The sequence below is a fragment of the Pholcus phalangioides genome, unplaced genomic scaffold (assembly GCF_987345545.1).
Source record: "Pholcus phalangioides strain wild (caught in Gottingen) unplaced genomic scaffold, Ppha-v1.0 ptg000009l_1, whole genome shotgun sequence".
Lineage (NCBI taxonomy): Eukaryota > Metazoa > Arthropoda > Arachnida > Araneae > Pholcidae > Pholcus > Pholcus phalangioides.
The window spans coordinates 24,821,715-24,843,796 of NW_028301602.1; the positions used below are offsets into that span (position 1 = coordinate 24,821,715).

General features: G+C 33.5%; 1 protein-coding gene across 4 annotated transcripts in view; it reads right to left on the bottom strand.

Moving 5' to 3' along the window:
* LOC149082592 (nucleoprotein TPR-like) overlaps window positions 1–22,082 on the bottom strand; it is a 68,608-nt gene that overhangs the window by 2,663 nt on the left and 43,863 nt on the right. The window contains exons 40-53 of one of the 4 annotated variants that reach the window (XM_089235854.1): window positions 21,508–21,633; window positions 21,004–21,135; window positions 19,845–19,968; window positions 16,866–17,131; window positions 16,632–16,702; window positions 15,144–15,260; window positions 7,416–7,509; window positions 6,041–6,279; window positions 5,194–5,294; window positions 4,802–4,893; window positions 4,312–4,404; window positions 3,986–4,148; window positions 1,605–1,708; window positions 1,324–1,422 (exon numbers count right to left, since the gene is read on the bottom strand). In XM_089235854.1, coding sequence (XP_089091980.1) covers window positions 1,324–1,422; window positions 1,605–1,708; window positions 3,986–4,148; window positions 4,312–4,404; window positions 4,802–4,893; window positions 5,194–5,294; window positions 6,041–6,279; window positions 7,416–7,509; window positions 15,144–15,260; window positions 16,632–16,702; window positions 16,866–17,131; window positions 19,845–19,968; window positions 21,004–21,135; window positions 21,508–21,633 — 1,821 coding nt within the window. Of the gene's footprint in view, window positions 1–1,323; window positions 1,423–1,604; window positions 1,709–3,985; window positions 4,149–4,311; window positions 4,405–4,801; window positions 4,894–5,193; window positions 5,295–6,040; window positions 6,301–7,415; window positions 7,510–15,143; window positions 15,261–16,631; window positions 16,703–16,865; window positions 17,132–19,844; window positions 19,969–21,003; window positions 21,136–21,507; window positions 21,634–22,082 lie in introns of all 4 variants that reach the window. The other 3 variants (XM_089235853.1, XM_089235856.1, XM_089235855.1) reach the window with 3 other exon arrangements.

Below are 22,082 nucleotides of genomic sequence, written 5' to 3' on the forward strand. Positions count from 1 at the left end.
CTGGTGTTCCCTTGTCGAAGCGCAGTCAATTGACAGTGTATTAATAACTGATGGTCCATCCTATCCATCCTGTTAAAAATATTAAACACTTTGATCATATCCCTTCCCGCAAGGCCGTGTAATTAGGATTTTTGTACTATTTTGCCACCCTGGACAAACATAATTTTGTTGCCCCCACCAATTCAACATTTGATAATTTTACAAGTGTTTTAGGTGGGGGAAAAAAATTCAGCTCTGCGTTCCCACAATATATAAACATATTCCAGAAATCAAGTCTTTCTTCATAGCTCAAATTCTTGTGTTAACAAGAGCACATGTAGCTCTTCCCCCCCTCATCCACCCGCTGCACCCCCTTCATCCAAGTCTATGCCTATCGGTAGGTATGGTTTCCAAAACCTTACAGCATACTATAGTCAGGATGAACTAAGTCTCAGAAAAGTGAAAGGATCACTTTAGGGGAATGCAAGAGACCTTTTTGAGAATGAAACAGAGCATTCTATTTGATTTTTTGACCACCACTGAACTATGTTCAGAAAACCTAAGCCACTTATCAATAATAATATCCAAATTGGTGTTCCTAAATTGCATCCGGAGTAATAACACCATTCAGCTCCTAAATGAAGCATGGGTTGTTCACACCAAAATAAGCGACCATGCATTTTTCAATGCTAAAATATGTGATCCATTCATTTGCCCATGCTGCAATCCTGTTTAGGTTGGTCTGGAGAAACTCCCCATTGCTTCATGTCATCTGCAAATTTGCTAAGAATCCCATCGATACCCTGATCAAGTTTATCAATAAAAAGTTGAAAAGTATGGGGGGGCCAAGGAGACTTTCTTGAGGGACTCCACTTGCGACATCTGATCCAATCAGAGAATTTTCCATTCACCATAACCCATTGTGAGCTATCGCTTAACTATCTATCTCCATATTGATTCTATCCAATTCAGCAAGTTAATCACAATCTCATGTAAAAATGCTTCATGAGTTTACAATGTTGGACCCAATCAAATGCCTACTGTGTGGAAATCAAGATAAATAAAGTCCCATAAAGCAGAAAAAATGTTTTTTAATTTTCTTCCCCCCGCTAAAATTGAAATTTTGAATTTCTCGGCTCTTGAAGAATGCATATGCACCATTGAAGTGATTGCTGCTTTGCCTCTTTCACTTCTATTATGGAAGACAGATGGCAGCATTTGTCAAACACGAAACATCTATTACTTAGAATATTTTTCATAAATATCTAAGGACCACATATACATGAAAAAAAAAGGTGGGAGAGAGACAAGCTAAATAACTTGTATGCAACAAGCTTATCTCACTTTGAACTGGTGCCTGGGACTCTGTGAAAGGCTGCTGATCAACATCCTTTTTGAGCTGATCACTGCCATCAGCAGGCTCCAAACTTTGAGTTGATGTACCTACATATAGTAGATAATACCAGCTAATTATATGTAAAAATGTTTATCAGAAATCGTAACCTGTCAATAATTATTTATTCTAGATGAGAGGACTTTAAATTGAAATGTAAGTGCTGTTTGCAGACTAACTTTAAATCCAATAAAAAAAATCAACACACAAATATGGGAATTTTATTATTCACCTGGCTGGTCCAGTTCTGCTGCAGCTTTTTCCTCTGTTGTATTTTTTGTGTCTTTATCAACACCTTCTGTGACTTGTGTGATACTTGATTCTTCCGAACCTCCACTGAAAATTATCCATAAGCATAATATTGTCAGATTATGAACAAACATAATTAATAATCAATAGCAAAGTCCGCATCAAAAGTCAAAAATGAAATAACAGTAACAGAACAAGGGTCAACAGCTGAGATCACAAAAACCAGATCATCGGTGAAAGCCTGGGCATCTGGTCCCCACTGCTTTTTGAGCAGTGGCTCAAGCACTAGCGCCAACAAATATTAGTAATCAGTGCCAACTAAAAATTTAGTAACCTCTCAGGGTTGTTTACACAAAACTCATCTGATTTCACATGAGCTCTGATTAGCTTGTCTGTCCATATTGCACAAACTGAATGTTTCGCTGCAGAGCAGACACTACGCTCTATACAGATCATTTTTGACTGCTTCAATCCAATCAGCATTGGAATTCTGGTTTTTATCTGCCTATTTTAGACTAGAAACAGTTTTCTTACCACTCATCAGTTTCAAATAAAAAATATCTACGTGGAAATCATAATAGACACATGCTTCATCTGGCGTTATTCACTAAGTCAACTTACGAAATTATCGCAACTATAAGCTTTCCTGATACTTCTTATGCATGGCTTTCTATGATGCAGTAATAAGTTTCAAAAATACTTTGTATGCAATACAATAAGGTTGCAGCAATACCAGGGTTCTTACAAAATTTCCTAAATAAAAATTAAGAAGCTTTTAAGGACTTTTTTAAGGAGTTTCAAGCAGTTTTTAAGGAGTCATGGCAAACTTCATAACTTTTACAGCAAAAAAAGAGGGCGGGGCACATATGCAAAATTATTTTTCATTTGCCAAATTTTCCCTCTTCTCAAAAATATAGAGGTAGCAGTGGTTCAGAAATTACAACTTTTGATTTGTTACCCAGCATCATCAGAATTCATAAAATAATCAATCTACATACATACTTTTCTGTTGTCACCAAAGTATTCTAAAACTGAAGTTTCGGTCAAAAATATAATTCATAACAGCATCACATAAATTATAAAAATTCTAAAAGTGATATTCATTCCCCCTTTCCCCAATTATTCAAAATAAAAATTCACAGCTGACAAAGATTTTTCTTACAAAATTATATTTGCAGCAACTCTTTATTCATCTCTCGCTCAGTGTGGTTCAACACATACACAAATTCTTTAAAATTAAGTTTTTCAATTTTCCTTCCTGTTTTTCAGTTGTACTTTCAGTTTAGAAAGAAATTGTTGCAAAATGAGAACAAATTTCAGAACATTCAACACGATGTTTAGCAATTTAACGCTCGTTATTTGGCGACATTAGTGATTTAACACTCATTATTTGGCGAAATTTACAAATTAACTCTCATAATTCCGCTGACTAGCTCTTATTCATGAAATACATTTTTCCCCCACGAAATATCAGGATTTGATGCAATGACGATCGACCATAGTAATTTCTGCTGCTTGCAGTGGCAACTTTCTCTTTTCTTTTTTTTGAAAACTGCGGTCAGTTGTTGAGAAACACTGGACTAGAGCAAGCCATCTTCAGCTGTACGATCAAGGATATGATCGGGGGTTCATGATGAAAAGCCTGATGAGGGGCTGATAATTTGAATAAGGAGCTGTAGTTACCACAATCCGATTTTCAGGGACAAAATCGAGAGCGGGGAAAACCTACTTTTTTTTTAAAAACAGCTGGAAGGATTTTAAGGAGCTTTTAACGGCCCTTAGAAAGGAAATGAAAATTAATGACTTTTTAAGGAGTTTTTAAGCACCGAACGAACCCTGAATACACTCTTCCACACATACTTATGGAATCGTTTCTACGGTTTTTTGGGTTCTTTGAGATTTACAGATTATCAATGTTTCCAATATTTATCGGATCACTATCTACATTTTTCCTTATGAAGAAAAACTTTTTTCTTCTGTATTATTTGCTTTCCATCAGATGAAAATTCAGACAATTTTCCAGATCTGTTATCAGAAATTTTCAGGTTTATAACAAAAATAGGCTATTTTTCCTGGTTTCCTGACTTTTTTTTATGTAAAAAAATTTCCTGACAATTCCAGGTTTTCCTAATCCGTATGAACCCTGAATGGTCAGCTCCTTCAAGTTCTTCATCGCAGGTTTCACTGTATTTATCAAATCAATCTAAAAGCTTTCTTAAATCAGTCCGAGAAATATATTAGCAATGAAAAAAAAATCATGACTGAAACATAATTCAGAGTCAAAAACTAAGAAAAATCACTAGTCAAATTATATAAAAATATTCAACATTTGAGATTTTCTGTATCATTTTGAAAGTTTTTTACCTCTGTTGCTTGTTGTCATCAATTTGCTCTACAGATGATTGTTCTTGCTCAAGTACAGATGTGACAGTAACTACAGGAACAGTAGAATCAGATGTCTGTTCAATGGAAACATGCTCAACAGTGACTGTAACTTCTGAACTTACGTCTGGTACAGCTGCTTCAGCTGTTGAAGTTTTTAAAAAAAATTATTTGCAAAAAGAAACCTAAAACAAACACAAACTACTCACTAAGATAGAAATATTACTTTATGAAACTAATAAATATAGCATATCGGGTGACTCCCATTTTTGATGAAGTAAATTTAATTAAAACATGAAGAGTCTTACATGGTGATACTTGCTGGGGTGTTGAAGGAACTGTTCTTCCACTTCCATCATCGAACTGGGAAAGATCCATCCTTGTATCATCAACACCTAGAGCTAACAATTTGGAAGGAAAAAGAAATCTGTTCAGATGAGATTGAAAAATACAAAAAGTTTATATTGTTATTGTAGGAATGGGGATATTACATTATATTATTAACAATATATCCCCAATATATTATAAAAATGTTAAATTTTACAAATTTAAAATTTGTTCCTATTGATTGCAAATGGAAATAAGTTAGTATTGGATAAAGTGGCATGGCATTACATTAAGGCATCAAAATTAAAAACTAAAGAACAATATTTCCTCCACGCTGAACAAATGTGTGGCTGCATATGGCAAAAAATACTTTCTCAACATGCACTATTACCAGACATACCATTGCTGTATACGGTTTATCCATACTACACAAGAAGTATAAAAGTTAGAACATTGCTAAAGAATTCTCACCTCCTTGAGACGCCAACTGAGAAAGTCCCTGCTGAGTTGGAGAGCTGTCAGAACTGCTGAACAGAAATCTGACAGGTGGGACATGAGGTGAACTGCAAGAATACAGATATGAAAAATTTAATAATGCTAAAAATACTAGTAAGAAAAAATTAATCACAATATAATAACAAATAAGAAAAATTTACAATTAACAATACAAGAATAAATACAAATAAGAAAGTAATTCTAGCATTAATAATTATGGCTATAAGCAGCTACTTCGTAAGAAACTATTCCTGTTTGCCAATCATCTGAAACTGTGACAAATAAAATGACTAAAGGAAAATTGAATACTGAATGATTTGTAGATCTCATAAAAGACAATATATATGAATGACATAATAGAGAAATACCTCACTGCTTCAGCAAATCCATCTGTACGCCTAGGAACGAAAAGAGTAGGTGTTGAAGGTACAATACTATCATCCCCTTCTTCAAACCTTGCAGGTTGATCCTATTACACAAATCAAAATAATGGCATTTATAGTTATTAATATTTTAAATTTACTAACAAATATAGATTTAAATTCATCATTGCAAATATCTACAGAAGTGCTAAAGTGAAATATATATACAGGGTCACTTCCAAAAAAAAAAAGTATATATACACCTTTTTTTAATTGGGAGAGTAATTTTTTTCAAATAGCATGTAGTACTCAGATATGTCATTCATGTTCTAAGGGGCTGTATAATTATTAAAATAAAAAAATATTTTTTTATATCGACACCCAGTACATAAAAATAAAATTAGAAATTTGTTGCCTTGTCACTTCTGATGAAAACAAAAAATATTCCATATTTCTAAGTCCAATAAAATGCGGCTAAAGTGGTTTTCTCGCATTTAATGCAGTTTTTTCACAAATGTCCTCCATTTTTCAAATTGCAATATTCACTGAGATATTCTACTTAAACGTGAAGCATGGAATCTTTTGTTGTTGGCATCAGGAGAGGCAGGACAACAACTTTTTAGGCATAAGGTGTCCATATAAAAAAAAGTTAATTTTTTCAATTCAATAATTATACAACCCCTTGAATGCCATATCAGAGTACTACAAGTGATATTTGGACACTTTTTCTAATTGGAAGTATGCCTCTATGATCAATGGGTCGCCAGTAAAATGACGACACACACCCTGTTACCTATGCACCCTGTATATATATTTATATAAAATAGTCATAAAACTTTCAAGGCCAACTTACTGGTATTGTAAAAGGAGTAAGATGCTGCCTTCCTGAAGATGGAAAATGTTCCTGCCTCATAGGTATACGAGCAGGTAAAGGAGTTCTTCTACTCTGGCTGACACCAGCACCAGTGCCAATGACACTTTCAGGGACTGAAGCATTATCTGATACTGGAAGAGTGACAGGGAATGATGGGGGTGCCATGCACTGGTCACCGCTGGCTGCAGGCTGAAGATTGTCAGCATCCATTGGATTATCTGATTCATCATCCAAAACATCTGTTAAACATTTTGATGTCCACAAATACACATAAGAAAACCAATTGTGGTATAACAGGTGTTTGCAATAATAACAACTCAAACTAAAAAAAATCAGAGTTGGCTGTGTTTAGACACAGCTGCAAGTTTTTAATGTAAATATGTTAATTATGGCATTAGCAACTTCAAATTTTTTTGGAATCCTCCCCCCCCCCCAAGTCGGTCTATCCTCTCAAATCGTTTTTGATGTTTCAGAAACAATTTATAAATCATATCTCGTTATTTAGAGAAAAATGAAAAAATTCAATTTTTTTTTCAAATGCTCTGTATTAGCTTTTATTCCACTACATTCCCGTAGAACTTGCCAAGACAAATCAAACACCACCTCACATAAGGGGTAGCAGGCTGAGGTTTCAAGCTATACTAATTTCCTATGCGAGACCTGACAGTTTTTCTCACTTCATGTTAATGACACTATTGTGTTACCAGATGACGTCAAACTGAGATAAAACGCTTACCACTAGAAACATTGAATCATCTTTCCAGCGAGATATTAAACATCATCTTTGTATATGTTGTACAAAAGTTATTGAGATTCAAAGTCTGGCCTATTTTCGGGACACTAAAAAATCCTGCCGATTAATAAGGCACATTCACGTCAAAAATTCAAACAAAAATTAGCTAAAAGGATGACGAACATAGATATGTTTTATCTTTGCATATTTTGCTTCTGAGGTTATCAGAAAACTTGAAATTTTTTATAAAATTTTTTTAGTAAAATTGCAATCCTGATATAACTGGAATACAACTGCAGAAAATTTACATAAGAAAATGTCATGACTCAGGCAGCAGATTATATCAAGTTAATGTAACCGTATATGAAGCAATAAATATTCAAGTCAGATTGAGAACAAAGCCTAATCATTTTTATAGCATCATTGATTTTTCAAAAATGTAATTTGAATATTTTAATATTTATTAGAGAAACTGATTGTGAGTATCACTTTGACAGGAATGATAAAAAACTCAAATATATAATTGAAATACTAATTGTTCAATTACTATTGGTTCCTTTTTACAGATAGTTTAAAAAAAGAAAGAAAAGCGACGAGTCATTCTTCAATATAGATAGTCACCTCCAATAACTTCAGTTGGTGATCCAGTAGCTGACTCTACTGTTTCTTCAACATCACCCGAATTTTCTACCATATCATCATCTTCCCTTGGTTGCTAGAAGGGATGTTAATTTATTTATTTATTCACTCACAACAAGCACCAGACCAATTACAGTGATGGAAGGAATAAAAACATACACAAACACACAAAACATAATACAGTAGAGTCTTGTTTATCCAACTTTCTGTATCATCTGATGCCCCACTGCAAAAAAAAAAAAAAAACCACATTAATCAGCAACAAGAACTGAAAGTTGCAAGCGTGGCCTATTTGTTGTTGTCCCAACTGTACAGTGGCATTCAAGTCTACACTGTGACTTGTGTCATTAGCCCCACCCTCACTCACTGTCACAACTCACTACTTAGTGAAGTGCGGTTTATCATTGTAGGTGGATCAGTTTATCATCTATTACACGCATATGCGTCTGTGTGTGTTAATTTGAAAAATGTTGTAGTGTTTAATAGTTGAAATTTAACAAGTATGGTGACAAAAAGAAAAAGTTGTATTGATGGAACAAAAACTTTAGGCAATGAAGAGACTGGACAAGGGAAAGACAATACAGAAGATAGCTGACAACATCAGCATTGGAAGGGTAGCAGTAGGAGATTAGAAAAATGGTGTGCATCAAGAGTTACGGAAAATGAATTAAAAGAAAGAAAAACCATGGAGAAAATGTAACTGAAAAAGTTAGTGAAGCTTTCTTTGTATGATTGGTTTACACAGTTCAGGAACAAAGGTTTTCCTATTTCAGGGCCTACTTTAAAGTAAAAGTGTTTCACTGTATTTTACTTCAGGATATTCCGTAGCTAAGTTAATTTTTTCTGTTGTTTAGTGTTGTGAAACATGATTCGTGCTGTATAAAAATATAACATAGTTTGATGGGCTTTTCCTTAACATCTCTCTATTATCCAAAATTTTCCTTCATTCAACATTCTGCCAGCCTGTTTATGTCGGACAAGCGAGACTCGACTGTATAAAAAAACAAAAAAAAGAAAGGAAAAACTAAATATATATGCACACACACATACAATTATATACACATTAAAAAACGAAAAAAGTGGGGGGGGGGGAAGACTCTTGATGTACTTGTGCGATATGAAGGAGCATAGAACAAGCAATGGTTTCTGATGATAATACCTGGAAAATAATAGGTAATTATTGACAAGATGCATGGTTGAATCAAAATTATTTTTGAGTATTTTGATGAAAAAACGGTGAAGCTTTTTGACGTCGAGTATCCATATTGAAATCCTGATCTAAGGATTTCAGTTGACAAACAAAGATTATAAATATGACATTTCTTTAAATAAGCAAAGTGTACATATTTGTTTTGGATATGTTCTATTGTTGATATATTGAATGCACAATAAGGATTCCAAACAACACTCAGGGCTCAGCACGGATCATGGCCTCAAAACTAGTGAAAATAGTGACCAAAATGTTTAAAAAGTGACCAAATAGTGACCAAAATGTTTAAAAAGTGACCAAAATAATTTTAGAAAGAGACCAAATGAACAATGAATTTTGATTATTACCAAATTGAATGAATTGAAATTGAATTTAGTTTTTACTAAACTTTGTATTTCAATGGAACTCATTGAAATTGGTTTTTTTTACATTATAGTGTGAAATAAATCAAACTCAAATGCATTCTGCTAACCAGAAAAGTTTTGAATAACTTATCAAATTTATCAACAACTATGTGTAAGAGAGTAACATTACATCCTTTCTAAGTAACAGTAGCAATGCCTTTCCCCCATGTTGCTTTCCACAACCCATCTTAAAATCAATTTAAGCAGGAAAAACTTCAAAAACGGGAAAAAATTTTCACATTCAAAGAAGGAAAAAAGAAATGAAATAACACAAAATTTGATGAGAGAATTTGTTCCATCTACATTCTAGTGGACTTTTCATTCATGTTATGCTATGAATGACAGTATACAAAATGTACTCAAACTTTTTAACTAGTAAAAATTTGATTTACATACCTAGGTTTGTATAATACGTTCCAACAAATTTTAAGAAATTTACTATAATGATTAAAAAAAAACTATAAAATTAAATTTTAAAAATATTTTAAAATATTAGATTAAAATATTACTTAAATTACTGAATTAAATAAATTATTAAAATTATTAAATTGAATAAGTATTTAAATTATTAAATTGAATAAGTATTTAAATTATTAAATTGAATAAAGTATTTAAATTATTAAATTAACTAAATTATTTTAATTGTTATACATTGAGGGAGGGCAATCCTCCACCCCCCCCCCCCCCCAGCGTCAATGGCAGAGCCTACTGATGCATATCAATTGTCATCTGCCGCACCCCTAAGACCTTCATGTCTATCTCCACCTATGGCTGGACTGGGAAGGGTGGGTGAGTCTACTCTTTTACAGGCGGCGGGGGGGCACCAAAATAATACTGCCTTTGGGTGAGGGAGGAAATAAACCAGTTTTGAAATTGTTTGGTTTTTTAGAGAAAAATTTGTAAATATATATTTTTCCTTTTTTTTACACGCAACATACACCCTTGCAAAAAAAAAACATTTACTCCTTTACCCAGAAACAGTATAATTTTGCCCCCCCCCCCATAATTTTTAACAGAAAAAGACTCTGCGGCCTTCCCCGGTAAATTTCCCATGAACCTTGTAAGCACCAACGTGGTGACTTTTTCCCGCGCCAATCAATCGCCGTTTTGTGGAGGTCAATTCAAGATGGCTGACAAAGGGCACATAAATTTACAAAAAAATACATAATTTATAATATGAATCAACCTAATATGCGGCAATATGCAAAAATTGATAGAAATATATCGGGAAATACGGAAAATTAGGATAAAATGAACACAAAAATCGAATCAACGACATACAGGGTTTATAGATGTGGTTGATAAGAGTTAATGGATGCTGCTGTCAGGGGCGCCATGTTAGCTCTCTGACTCCTCCCGTAATTTTTCAACGAACAAAAACAGTGAATTCGCCTCCCACCCGGGGCATCAGATTTACCTCATGGCCGTAATACGATATTTTTTTCTGGAGGGGAAATGTAATTTTACTGCCCCTTGACTGTGAAATTTTTTAATTTTGCAAAGGAATTTATTGCCTTTTCTTAAATATACCATTCCATCAAAAATGCCGTTCGAGGCATTGCCCCCCCCCCCCCCCAGTTTTGGATCTGATCACGGTATGTAGCAACCCGGGTCACAAGTACGAACAAAAATTTACTATCGCGTCGGGCCGGTATCCATTTTTTTTAACGGAAAAAGAGTAAACTCAGCACCCTTCCTTGTTCAACACAAGTGGAGCCAAACCCGCCCCCTCCTATTGCGGTCATAACAGCGACTCGAGACAAAAACGTTTTAATAACTCCTGAGGTCTAAAAAGGGGATTTTTTTACACAACACCAAGAATGGAGCACAATATTGTCGATATTAAGTCAACAATCAGTATCGTGAAGGTGCTCTAAATTAAGTTACGGCCAGAAGCAGATAAAGGTCAGTTTTTGACAGCCCCGGGAATAAAAAAAAATAAATATTAGGCCCCTTAAATTAAGAAAAAAGAGTAAAGTAGGGGGCCAAAGACGCGCTCGGTGTGCCCATCGTTAAATCCGCCTCTATTTACGGCTCGCATACACGCTGAGTTTTTATCAGCCTGATGACCAATTTTCATCTGATTTGGAAACCCTTGTGTTAAACTAAACGTTGAATTGCAGGATTCTGTATATTTTTCATAAATAGTTCCCCTTTCGATCATATCTGGAGCTACGGTTTCTTGCTGAGATTTATACAAATATAACGCCACAACAGGCAAATTGCCCAACGAGGTGGCTGACTTAAGAAAAATCCAGTTAGAAAAATAGTACAAATTTTATTTTTAGATAGATCGCGATTTTCAGTCGGATGATTTTTTTTTATTGAAGTAAATTCAAAATACTTGCGAACTTCTTTAACCTTGGCCAGCTACAAGAGTATTCTCCAAAGCGTATTAATAATACGCTTAATACATATTAATAGTACGCATCTTTAATACGCACGCTTTGGTATTCTCCCGCTGCGCATAAGTTAGTTTCTGCACAGGCTCTCTTAAATCGTCATTTCAAATATTTAAAAAAATTAACAAAAGTAACGATAGAACAAACAACAAATGTAACTTGCTCGATGCTCCTAGAAAGGAATTCGGCCCTTAGGACTAAAACTTTCTAAAACAAATAAAATAAAGGATCAATTTTAAATAAGATAAAAATGAAAGAACGAGTGAGAACTCGTGGGGGAAATAAGAAAGAATGGTAAGGAGGGGGAAAAATTATTTGTTGTAAGTATGCCTTTTACACTATTTTTTTCCCGACCGGCTTTTCCATAAAATTACGACTCTTTAACCAAGGAGCTTTCTTTCCAAGCGCCTTGAAATCAAGTTATGCTGACGTCACACAGTATGCTCCCGGGAAGATAAGACGCCTTCATATATAGGAGTTCTACTTGAAGGGAGCTAACGATCGTAGTTTTCAATGAAGGGAGGGAGAAAATTAATGACCTTGAACTGGTAAAGTTCCCCCTTGAAGAAAAGAAAAACACTGACAGCAGAAAAGCGTGCGAGACCAAGGTTTTTTTGCTAAAAAAAGTGGAAAAAGTGACCTGGGCCTGAAAACACGTAATAAAAATGACTAGTTTCGAAAAAAGTGACTTTTAGTGAAAAAAGTGACCCGTGCCAATCCCTGAACACTGCAATATTCCAAAGTTTGTCTGACAAAACAGTTGTAAAGGAGATGGTTTCAGTATTACAGAAGAAAGGACTATTACGAATAATAAAGCCAACATTTCTAGATACTTTGGCAGTAATATTTTCAATATGTTTATTGAAATTAAAAGAACTATTGAATGCAATTCCCACATTCTTCATATATTCCATATGTTCTAAAGGTTGACTATCAATATTATAGCTATGTAACAAAGAAGTCAGTTTTCTGCTATAAGGCATGATTTTACATTTGGTAATGCTGAAATTCCATAAATTATGTTTACACCATAGACTGAGTTTGTCTATAGAATGTTGTAGTTCCTCAGCATCTTCACTATTCACAAGGTGAAAAATTTTTAACATCATAGGCAAACATTAAACAACCATTAGAACACTTGGAGTCTATGAAATATGGCAAATTGTTAATGTACAAAATAAAAAGCAAAGGTCCTGAAACAGTTTTTTAGAACGCCAGAAATACAGGTGTAATAGGAAGTTCTATCTCCATCAGTCAGTGTAGTTGCTGATTGTTATCAACAGTTTTGGCAATGATTTGAGATATCTCAACCAGATTGGTTGCAGTGGATCTTCTAGGAATAAAACTGTGTGTTGACTCTTTGATATCAAAGATCTGGCATGGCCAAGATGGCCATGAATTGGTCCAAATTCGGATAAGGCTGCGAAAGAAAAAAAGTAACCTCTTTTGAGAACTTTTTATTCTTCTTATCTTTTAGTCTTCGTATTCAGAGGCGTAACTGATCAGAACAGTGGTAAGGACAATTATGCTCTGCATACTATTGTTGAACAAAGGGAGAGAAGAAGAAAAAATTTTTAATGCTAGGACACACATAATCACCATTTTCATTTCTTTGCATGAAAAAAAAAAGTGATTTCAAGGGAGAAAAAGCCTGATGTGAATTTTATAAGCATTGTAAGCAGGAACCGCAAAAAAATTAAATGCTGTATCCAGGAAAAGTTAACATTATCAATATAAGAAAAAAGTTAAATTCAGTAATTTGTAACTTAGTAACTAAGCAGGAATGTTATGAGCAGGATCAACTATATATATATATACTGTATGTATGCACACAGCATATCAAAATCAGTTTTGCTCATATATTTTGAATTTTGGGGTTTTTCTGTTTTTGAAATATTTTTTACAGAAAATAAATCATTATAATTTCATATTTAAATGGCTGACACTGTATAAAACTAAGGATCTGAAATTCTTCTACTATTAATGTATAGCACAGGGTGTGGGGGAGGGGGAGATTTTCAGCTACTGGTCCCGCATACCACTAATTTTTTTCTCAGTGGCCTGATTGTGTAATCAGTGGTCTTGGACCAGTGGACTATTAATGATTTTGAGCGCAAGTATACAGTCATTGTCTTTACCTTTATGGTCTTTCAATTTTTTTTTTACAGCCAATAATATATCATCTCAAAGAAGAAAACATTTCTTGTACTAACTATGTATTTTCACCTTCCTGTCTCAAAGTTATTGTTGAAAAGTTCTATTTTAAAATGATAGTGAAAAAAAAAATGAAAATTTCTTTTCTTCCACATAAATCTGACTTTTTTCCAGATTTGAAACTAATAAGAAAAGGGATCATTTGTACTAAAACCCATTGTGCAGATGGATCTTGTCAATCATAGGCAGATACTATGATTGATGGGGGGACAGGGATGAATGCCATGAGGATTGCTTGTTCAGCATGACAAGAAGTCAGCCAACAAACAATTCAAAATTGCTTCAAGAAAGCTGGATTTGGAAGAACCAGTCATCTCGGTGATAAAGCATCAGATCTGGTGGTTCACTCAAATTTCGACAATTCTCAGAACAATGCTGAAGGTGAAATTTCTGAACATTGTGACATGAGTGAAAAACACTTGAATATTCAGATTTAGTAGAAATGGACAGTTCACTACAAACTTGCAGCACACTTCAAATGATACCAAAATTATTGCTGAATGTATGGCAGACTGTGGTAACCAAAAAACTGGAGAAAATGATCCACAGAGAAAGTGAAAAATGCCAAATATTCTGTGAAAATACTGCATCATTTTTTAAAGCAAACAGTGGAGACAAAGCCTGGAATATTTGCATCTCTTGCTAGTAATATTAATAAGGCATTGTGAAGGCTCAAGGAGCAAAAAATATACATCAATATAAGCTTGCAGATTATTATTTTATAAAAATAGAAGGCCACAACAGGGAAAATGCCCAACAAGGTAGCTGGGAGAAAAAAATACCCATAAGAAATATTTATATATTTTTTAAATTACTTTTATAATTTTAAATAAGGAATGTAAATAAAATTTGAATTGAACAAAAAAAGTATGAACATATTTTGCATATAGTGTAACTGAAAATTTGTGTAACTTAACTAATTTCCAATACTAATTTTCATCAGTATCTAGTAAAATATTGTACAGTATTTTAGTTTCTATCAATTAAAATTCTCATAATTTCAGAAATTTTTCCTTTCTTATGCAAAAAAGCTCTATTTCTTGAAAATTCTCTTATCTTTTTTTCTCGGTCCCATCACTTTTGAGATAGAGGTTTGACAGCATTATGATCTTTAGAAACTTTCATGAGTGAAAAAAAAAACAATAGTAGACAAAACAAAATAAATTCTGACTGAAGATTCTAATCTTTCTTCGAAAGAAGCAGAACTCTATTTTTTTTCTCCACACACATTTACATTCAGAAGCAGAATAATCTACAAAATTGTGAGTACCCCTTACTGCTAAGATCTGAATAATCTGCTTGTACAGCACATAAAACCAAAACAGGTTTTTCTCTATACAGGATGATATGAGACAGGAAATTCAGGCAGAATTGCATACAGTGTTTTTGCGAAAATCACCCCCACCCCAACAATCAAAAACTTTTTTTAGACTCTTTATATATTTATGAAGTTAAATAAAAACTTCAAAAAATAACTTACAGCAAATTCTGTTTCACTCTCTCTCCCAAACTGTTCCATTTGTTCTGTTGCATGTGAATTATCTTCTTCCATAATTTCAAGTTCCCCTTCTGGTTTTGAGTCTTCCACAGACTCCCACTGCAAGAAGTCAGAAAAAATTATAAACTTTTAAATTATGAGTTATAAAATGCATCTATAAATCATTGAGATGTGCCATTTCTCACATATTTCATTATGGGTTTGCCCTCTCATGTAACAAAAAAAAAGCATTGCTGTATATATACAGGGTGTATAGCCAACAGCACGACCCACAAATTATTGGTGAAACGTTGATCCTAGAGGCATATTTGCAATTATAAAAAATATCCAAATAACATTTAGACCTCAGATAAGTCATTCGTATTGCTAGGGGTTTTATAGTTATTTAAGTAAAAGATTTAACTTTTTACACAGACACCCTTCGCTCAAAAAACCAATTAGAGAAAGTTGTTTCCTTGTATCTCCTCAGGCCAACAAAACAGATTACACATTTCAAGTGCAATATTTGCCAACATATTTGAATTTTATTTTAAAAAAAACGGAGACAAGTTGGGAGAAAAACAGGATAAATGTACAAATACAAATACAACGGCACAACAGGCAAATTGTCCAACGAGGTGGCTGACTTAAGAACATCATGGATCCCCGAGCCATTTTTTGGAGACCCTACCTACTAATGCTACACCACACATGCATCCCGCCCCCCCCCCCCGCGGAACCCCCAACGAATCGGTACATGCGGGAATGTGCGTGTACGTGTAGTGAAACCTGACGTGAAGTTTTTTGTTTCTCTGTAATGCTTGTTATGTGTAGTGCTGCCATCTGTCACCAGTTTTTCTACCTATGAGTGAAGTGTTATGATTGAATGATTTATCGTTGTAGGACTGTTGCTCTCTGTGGCGAGACTTTTTAACTGGGAGAGCGGCTCGCATTTGCGCTTTGAAGTTGGGAACCACAGAAAACCAACTTCAGCCGACCACCACTGTGGGGTTCGAACCCGGATCCTCGCATCGCGAGTCCGTCACTATAACCACTCGACCACCACAGCGGCCATAGGTGAAACATGTTTTACTACACTCAGTGTTTTATTTAGACACCCTTGGCTCCTAATAAATTTGGGTGGTTCCTAAATATTTTTTTGATTTGTCACTATTTATTAGAACAATATTCATTAGTAAGGGAATACATCTTATTAGATGTATACACAAACTCTATATTTTTACATTTATTACTTAATAGGCTATGTACATGATATGTTACATTAGAAACAGCATATTCTCAAAAACATAGAAAAAACTCAGGCAGGTCAAAGTTTTGTAAAATAACTTGGATTTTAGCCAACTCAGCTACCCACTTTATGATTGAATCTTTCATCTATTCACTACAATCAATAAGACTGAAATCATGACAAGAAAATACACCCGTTATGATGCTTGAAAACTAGATCTGAAAACACATAAATTCATGTACCTCAGCTGGTGCATTATTTTTTTCTTCTCTTTCAACAACTTCTTTCTTTATAGCCATAGTAGAAGGCTCGGCTGATCAGGTTAATTAGAGAAGAAAAAAAATGTTAGAAAAAACATTGTTTTTAACTTTATAAAAAAATAAGTAGAAAAATATCGAAATAAACCTAAAATGACTACGCCAAATTGATTGAAATGGTCATTCATGCACATATAAACAAGACTATTATCTATTCACATTTTATTGAAGATTGAATTCCACTCGTGGATGGTTGCACAACCGGCAAAGTTATGGAAGAAGAGGATGATGATGCTACAGGCATTGCTTTATGGGCCTCTGAAACAACAGATGACTCCATTTTGGCTCTGCTGACTACAGTTGCTACTGGAAGGGAAGTGACTGGTGGAGATGAAATCATCGATGACTGTTGATTGGTTTGAATGCCTTCGGATACCATCCTTACTCGTTTTGCAGCAACAGAGTTTTCTGGACTTTCAGGAAGACTTTTGAAATAGAGCAAAATATTGGGAAAATTATTGGATGCTACGATGGTAATCACTTGAATTCTAGCATTACAAATATAATAAATAATACAAAATCTGTACTTCAGAATACAACAGTTTTAAAGTGCCAGAGATAATTAATCTGACCGATTTACTGTTATACACAAACTTTAATGAAATGTACATTATCATGGTGAGAAACTTCCAGAATGAAAGTGTTTAATATTTTAATAAGACCTTACAAATGATTATCATTACAGAAAGAGATGGGACGAATAGTGATTTAGCCGAATACCAAATATAAATTTTCTTAAAATTCATCACAAAAAATGATCATAAATTAAAAATATAAAATTATTGGTAATTGCAAATTATATTCAATTTTAATTATGCAATTAATTATTTAAATAAATATTAAAAAGCTGGCAATTTAAAGATTGTTATTGTCATGACACTGACAATTAAATTTAATGATATATTGCATTTTAATATTACTTACAGAAATTTTCTTTCAACACTTGTCACAATTTTACATCTAATTAAGAAAATGTCAATCATTATCTCAACTAGTAATGCATCATATATAAAATTTATGACTTATTTTCTTATTTTTCCTCTTTAGATGTTCTTTGCCCATTTTGCCGCTTTCACTAGCTCAATACTCATCTTGTCTAGATACATCCTCCAGTTAGTGAACTTATGTAATTCATGTTCACTTCCACCTTATAGCAGTAGAATTCTATTTTCAGATTCATGTTTTTCTTATCTTAGAAATTCACCCTGACATAACCTCTTTCACAGAAAAGAATATACACCACACAATAAAATATAATCAGTAAATTTTTCATTCATGGGAAAAACTCCAATAAATATAATTAGTTGTTTTGCTTAGATTTACAGATATGCAGCAAAACCAAATATTTGGCAAAACGGCAGAATACCAAATAGCCACCCAATATTTGTCCCATTTCTAATTACAGAAGATATTGTTCAAATAATTTTATACTTAATTTAATAATTTTAAATACACCTGTTATGATGCTAGAAAACTAGATCTGAAAACACATAAATTCATGTACCTCAGTTGATGCATTATTTTTTTCTTCTCTTTCAACTTGCAATAACATAGAAATTCATAAAATAGAGACTCTTCTGTACATAGATTTCGAATAACTGAAAATACTAGATTTTTAAAACTGATTGACTTCACAAGAAAATTACGAGTTAACACGAGGAGATAATTACATGTTCCACAAAGCTGAAGAGGAAGGAGAAATATAAAACAAAGCCCATGCTTTACGTGTATGATGCAGAAAATTTGAATAGAATACTATATTCTGTGCATAGAATATAATATATTCTTTAGCTGAATTATTTCCAAATATTTGATTTATTTTCTACTTCAAATACAAACTTGGTTATAACGACATCAAAGATTTCATGGAATTTTGTTATAACCGATGTGTCATTACAACCAAGGTTGATGTTTTAAGACTTTCAAGTGTCAAAAATATATTTAGATGCGATAATATGGTATATGCATGAAGCCTCCATGCTATGCAATGTACTAGGCATTATTGATTATGATGAATAAAAAATAAACATGATTTTGATAAAATGATAAAGATATACCAGTGTAATGTACAACTGGGAAGAAAATATTTGACTTCACATAAATCCTTAGTAACAAAAAACTACAAACACACTTTCACTTGATATTAAATTGATTGATAGTAAATTTAATCTTTTACAGTGAGAATTTTTTCTTTTCCCATCCATTTACCCCCGCTTTTAGTTGAACTGCACTAATCTTGACAAAATGGGTTAGTGGTGAAAGTTGTTGCTTGCTGTGCCATCAAAAAAGAAAAAGCAGCAAGCCGACAAGAAAAACCGAATTCATCAACATCCCTTTTCCCACATGGGTTGATTCATGAATCTTTGATGCAAAACACTATCAGAACGCAATACCATTCAGGAAAACACTTCACATAGATAGGGATAAGCAATTTGTTGGGGGTCCTTGTGCCAAAACAGCTTCTGCCATATTCATTGAAGGCAGTGGGGCTTTTGGAGTCATTTTTGGGCATTTCTTCAAAATACAAAGCTTGAAGAAATAACAAATGCAGATAAGAGATGAACGATAAACAGCCCAATCCACAGGAAGATACCTAGTGAATGCTAGAATACCTATAAATACTAGAAATAAAAGAGCAATCAAAAGAGACCAGTGGCTTCTAAAAGGACTGCTGATATTCCTTTGAAGAATGGATAGAACTAAACAATGAGCATGTCTAACGTTGAACGTGTAATAAATAGCCCTCCCCCCCTCCCACCATCATTCTGTATGAATATAGAACAACAGATGAACAATTTCCTCATGTTCTGGAATTTAATTCTAAGAACAAAAATGGCAATAAATGTGTTATATCCAAGGTCATTGCATTTCATTTTTGTTGCCATTAAAAGCAAGGTTCATTAAAACTATTCTCTATGGGAATCAGTTGCAACCGCCAAATAATGTTGTTATAGCCAAGGTGCCCTTACAAAGAAGGTCATTATAACGAATTTGATTGTATTTGAAATTTCAACACACAATTTGAATTTAAAAACTATCTAACTTCTCATGTTATTAATTTATTTAAACCAATGAAGAAAACATGAAAAATCACTCAAAATTTTTAGAATTCCCAATTTCATTAATTTGGCTGTTCACCTTTGGCTTTCTTCTCTTGGTCGTTTCACAGTTGGCTGAACCATTTGAGTCTGGGTAGCTGGAGGGGAAACAATCACAGATGTTGTTGGAGCAGGACTATCCAACGTGACAGATTCAGGTGCATCTGAAAATAGATTTAAACTTGAAATGCTTTATCAACTTAAAATACTTAAAAATTAGTTTTTCAATAATAAAGAAATAGCCTATTCTTCGTGCTTGTCAAAGATGATATAATCGACAAACTCTCCCACCAAAAGCCATTCATTGCGCATAGACATCTGATTTACTAGAAAAAACTTTCTGAATTACTCCTGTTTATGTCAGGCAAGTAGAGATTGAAATAGCTTACCATCAGACCTGGTTCATTGCTCTACATACTCATTGTTTTGCAAGCTTATATCTACTTCTGAACTGTAAAATTTCCTAACACAGTATCCATTTTGATAATTGGTTGGATATATTCCTTAATTACACGAAGTTCTATAAATTTTTTCACTAATGCTTCTTTATATAAATATTCTAATAATTTTGTTATTATTATTCCACTTATTCTCAAATGTATGACTGTTCTTATATTATTTTTTCTTTTCTGCTTATGTTTCTACATTTATTACCAATATCTTTATTTCTCGTGGCAGGAAATTTTCACTGCATTTTTTTCCCTTTGATCATTTCATTCATTTTTGTTGCACTGCATTCATTTTCAGCACACAGGGGAAAATTAGATGAGGAAGATAATTTATTGCTGATTCTGAACAGTAGCACTTGACATTTAGCTCTTTTTTTTTAATCACCAAGTTTGGTGTGCTAATCCATTGGTTTGGGACTCCCCGGGATAGAAACCTTTCTTCTGTGATCATGTGGTTTTTGTTTCTGTTATACCTCCATATAAGGAAAGTTTTTGACTAGGATGAAGAATCAGGTGGGTATATAAAACTCTCAACACCTCTAAATATCCTTTAATACTTGAGGCAAGTATCTCATCCACCTGGGCTACCGTGCCCATATTTTTTTTCTGCCTTAATGCTCTTGCATTACATCTAAGATTCATATTGTGTCACAATGTGAGTGCAACATAATGAGTCACCTTTCATGATGTAATCATATTATTAAATAAGGCAATCTATACAAAGAAAAAAAAGTGACAGTTTAAACTGACCAATTCCTTCAACTCTTGGACTAACAAGTGCAGTAGCGTGAGGTGCCATACATGGAACTGGTGTTATAAGGATAGCTGGAATAGGATCTGATGTGCCAGAACTTTGGGTGATTTGTGTTGTTTCTATTGCACCTATTACAAAAAAATTACCTTTCATGACATAAAAACTGAAGGATTAAAAAAGGGTGACTGGTATCATACTAAAAAACTAAAAATTCTACTTTTAATTTAAGGGGAAAATAAGCAATGTGGCTGAATAAAATCTCATTATTAGTATTCACTTAAATGTTTTAAAATTCTTAGAATATATTAAGCATGAAATAAACACGACCTTCAGTATGGGAATTATAATTAATAGCATATGCATTAATAATACCTACATTTTTTTAACAGCTAAAAAAACTGTTTACACAAAAAATTTAATTTCAAATCTCAATACAGGATAAATGAAGAGACCCTTTTTCTGAAGTACTTTCTCATACCAGATATCTAAGCAAACTGTACCTGATGTAGGTGAAACTTCTGAAATGACAGGTGTATGAGATGATGGAGTAACCGTAACAGCAACGGTTGTTGGAGCAACAGTTGCAGTAGCAGGAGTTGGTTGTACAGCAGCTTGTGGTACAGTACCTCCAAAAATAAAGAATTTACAAAATAAATAAAAGATACATATGACCCCAAGAAATAATTATAAAGAAAATTTTAATAGCCTACATATTTTAATCTTTGAAAAGAAAGCATTGCTATTTCTTTACTGTTATGCAGACCAAAAAAAAAAAAATCTGATTTCAGAGGATTATCCATTGTTATTGATTTATCATTATATACAAAAAAATTTATAATAATTAGGTAAAAGCAGAATTGCATCTAGGATAATTATGATGAAAAATAGCAGGAGTAATGAATAACTGTACTCCTGGTGAGAACTTTATACAGCTATAAGAGCTGTCACATAATTCATGAAAAATTAGCCGAGAAATAATACCATAGCATCATATTGGGTCATTATGATATACATATCTTAACCCTTAAATTGCTACATTGTGCATAGATGATCTAAATAGCATAAAACATTTTCT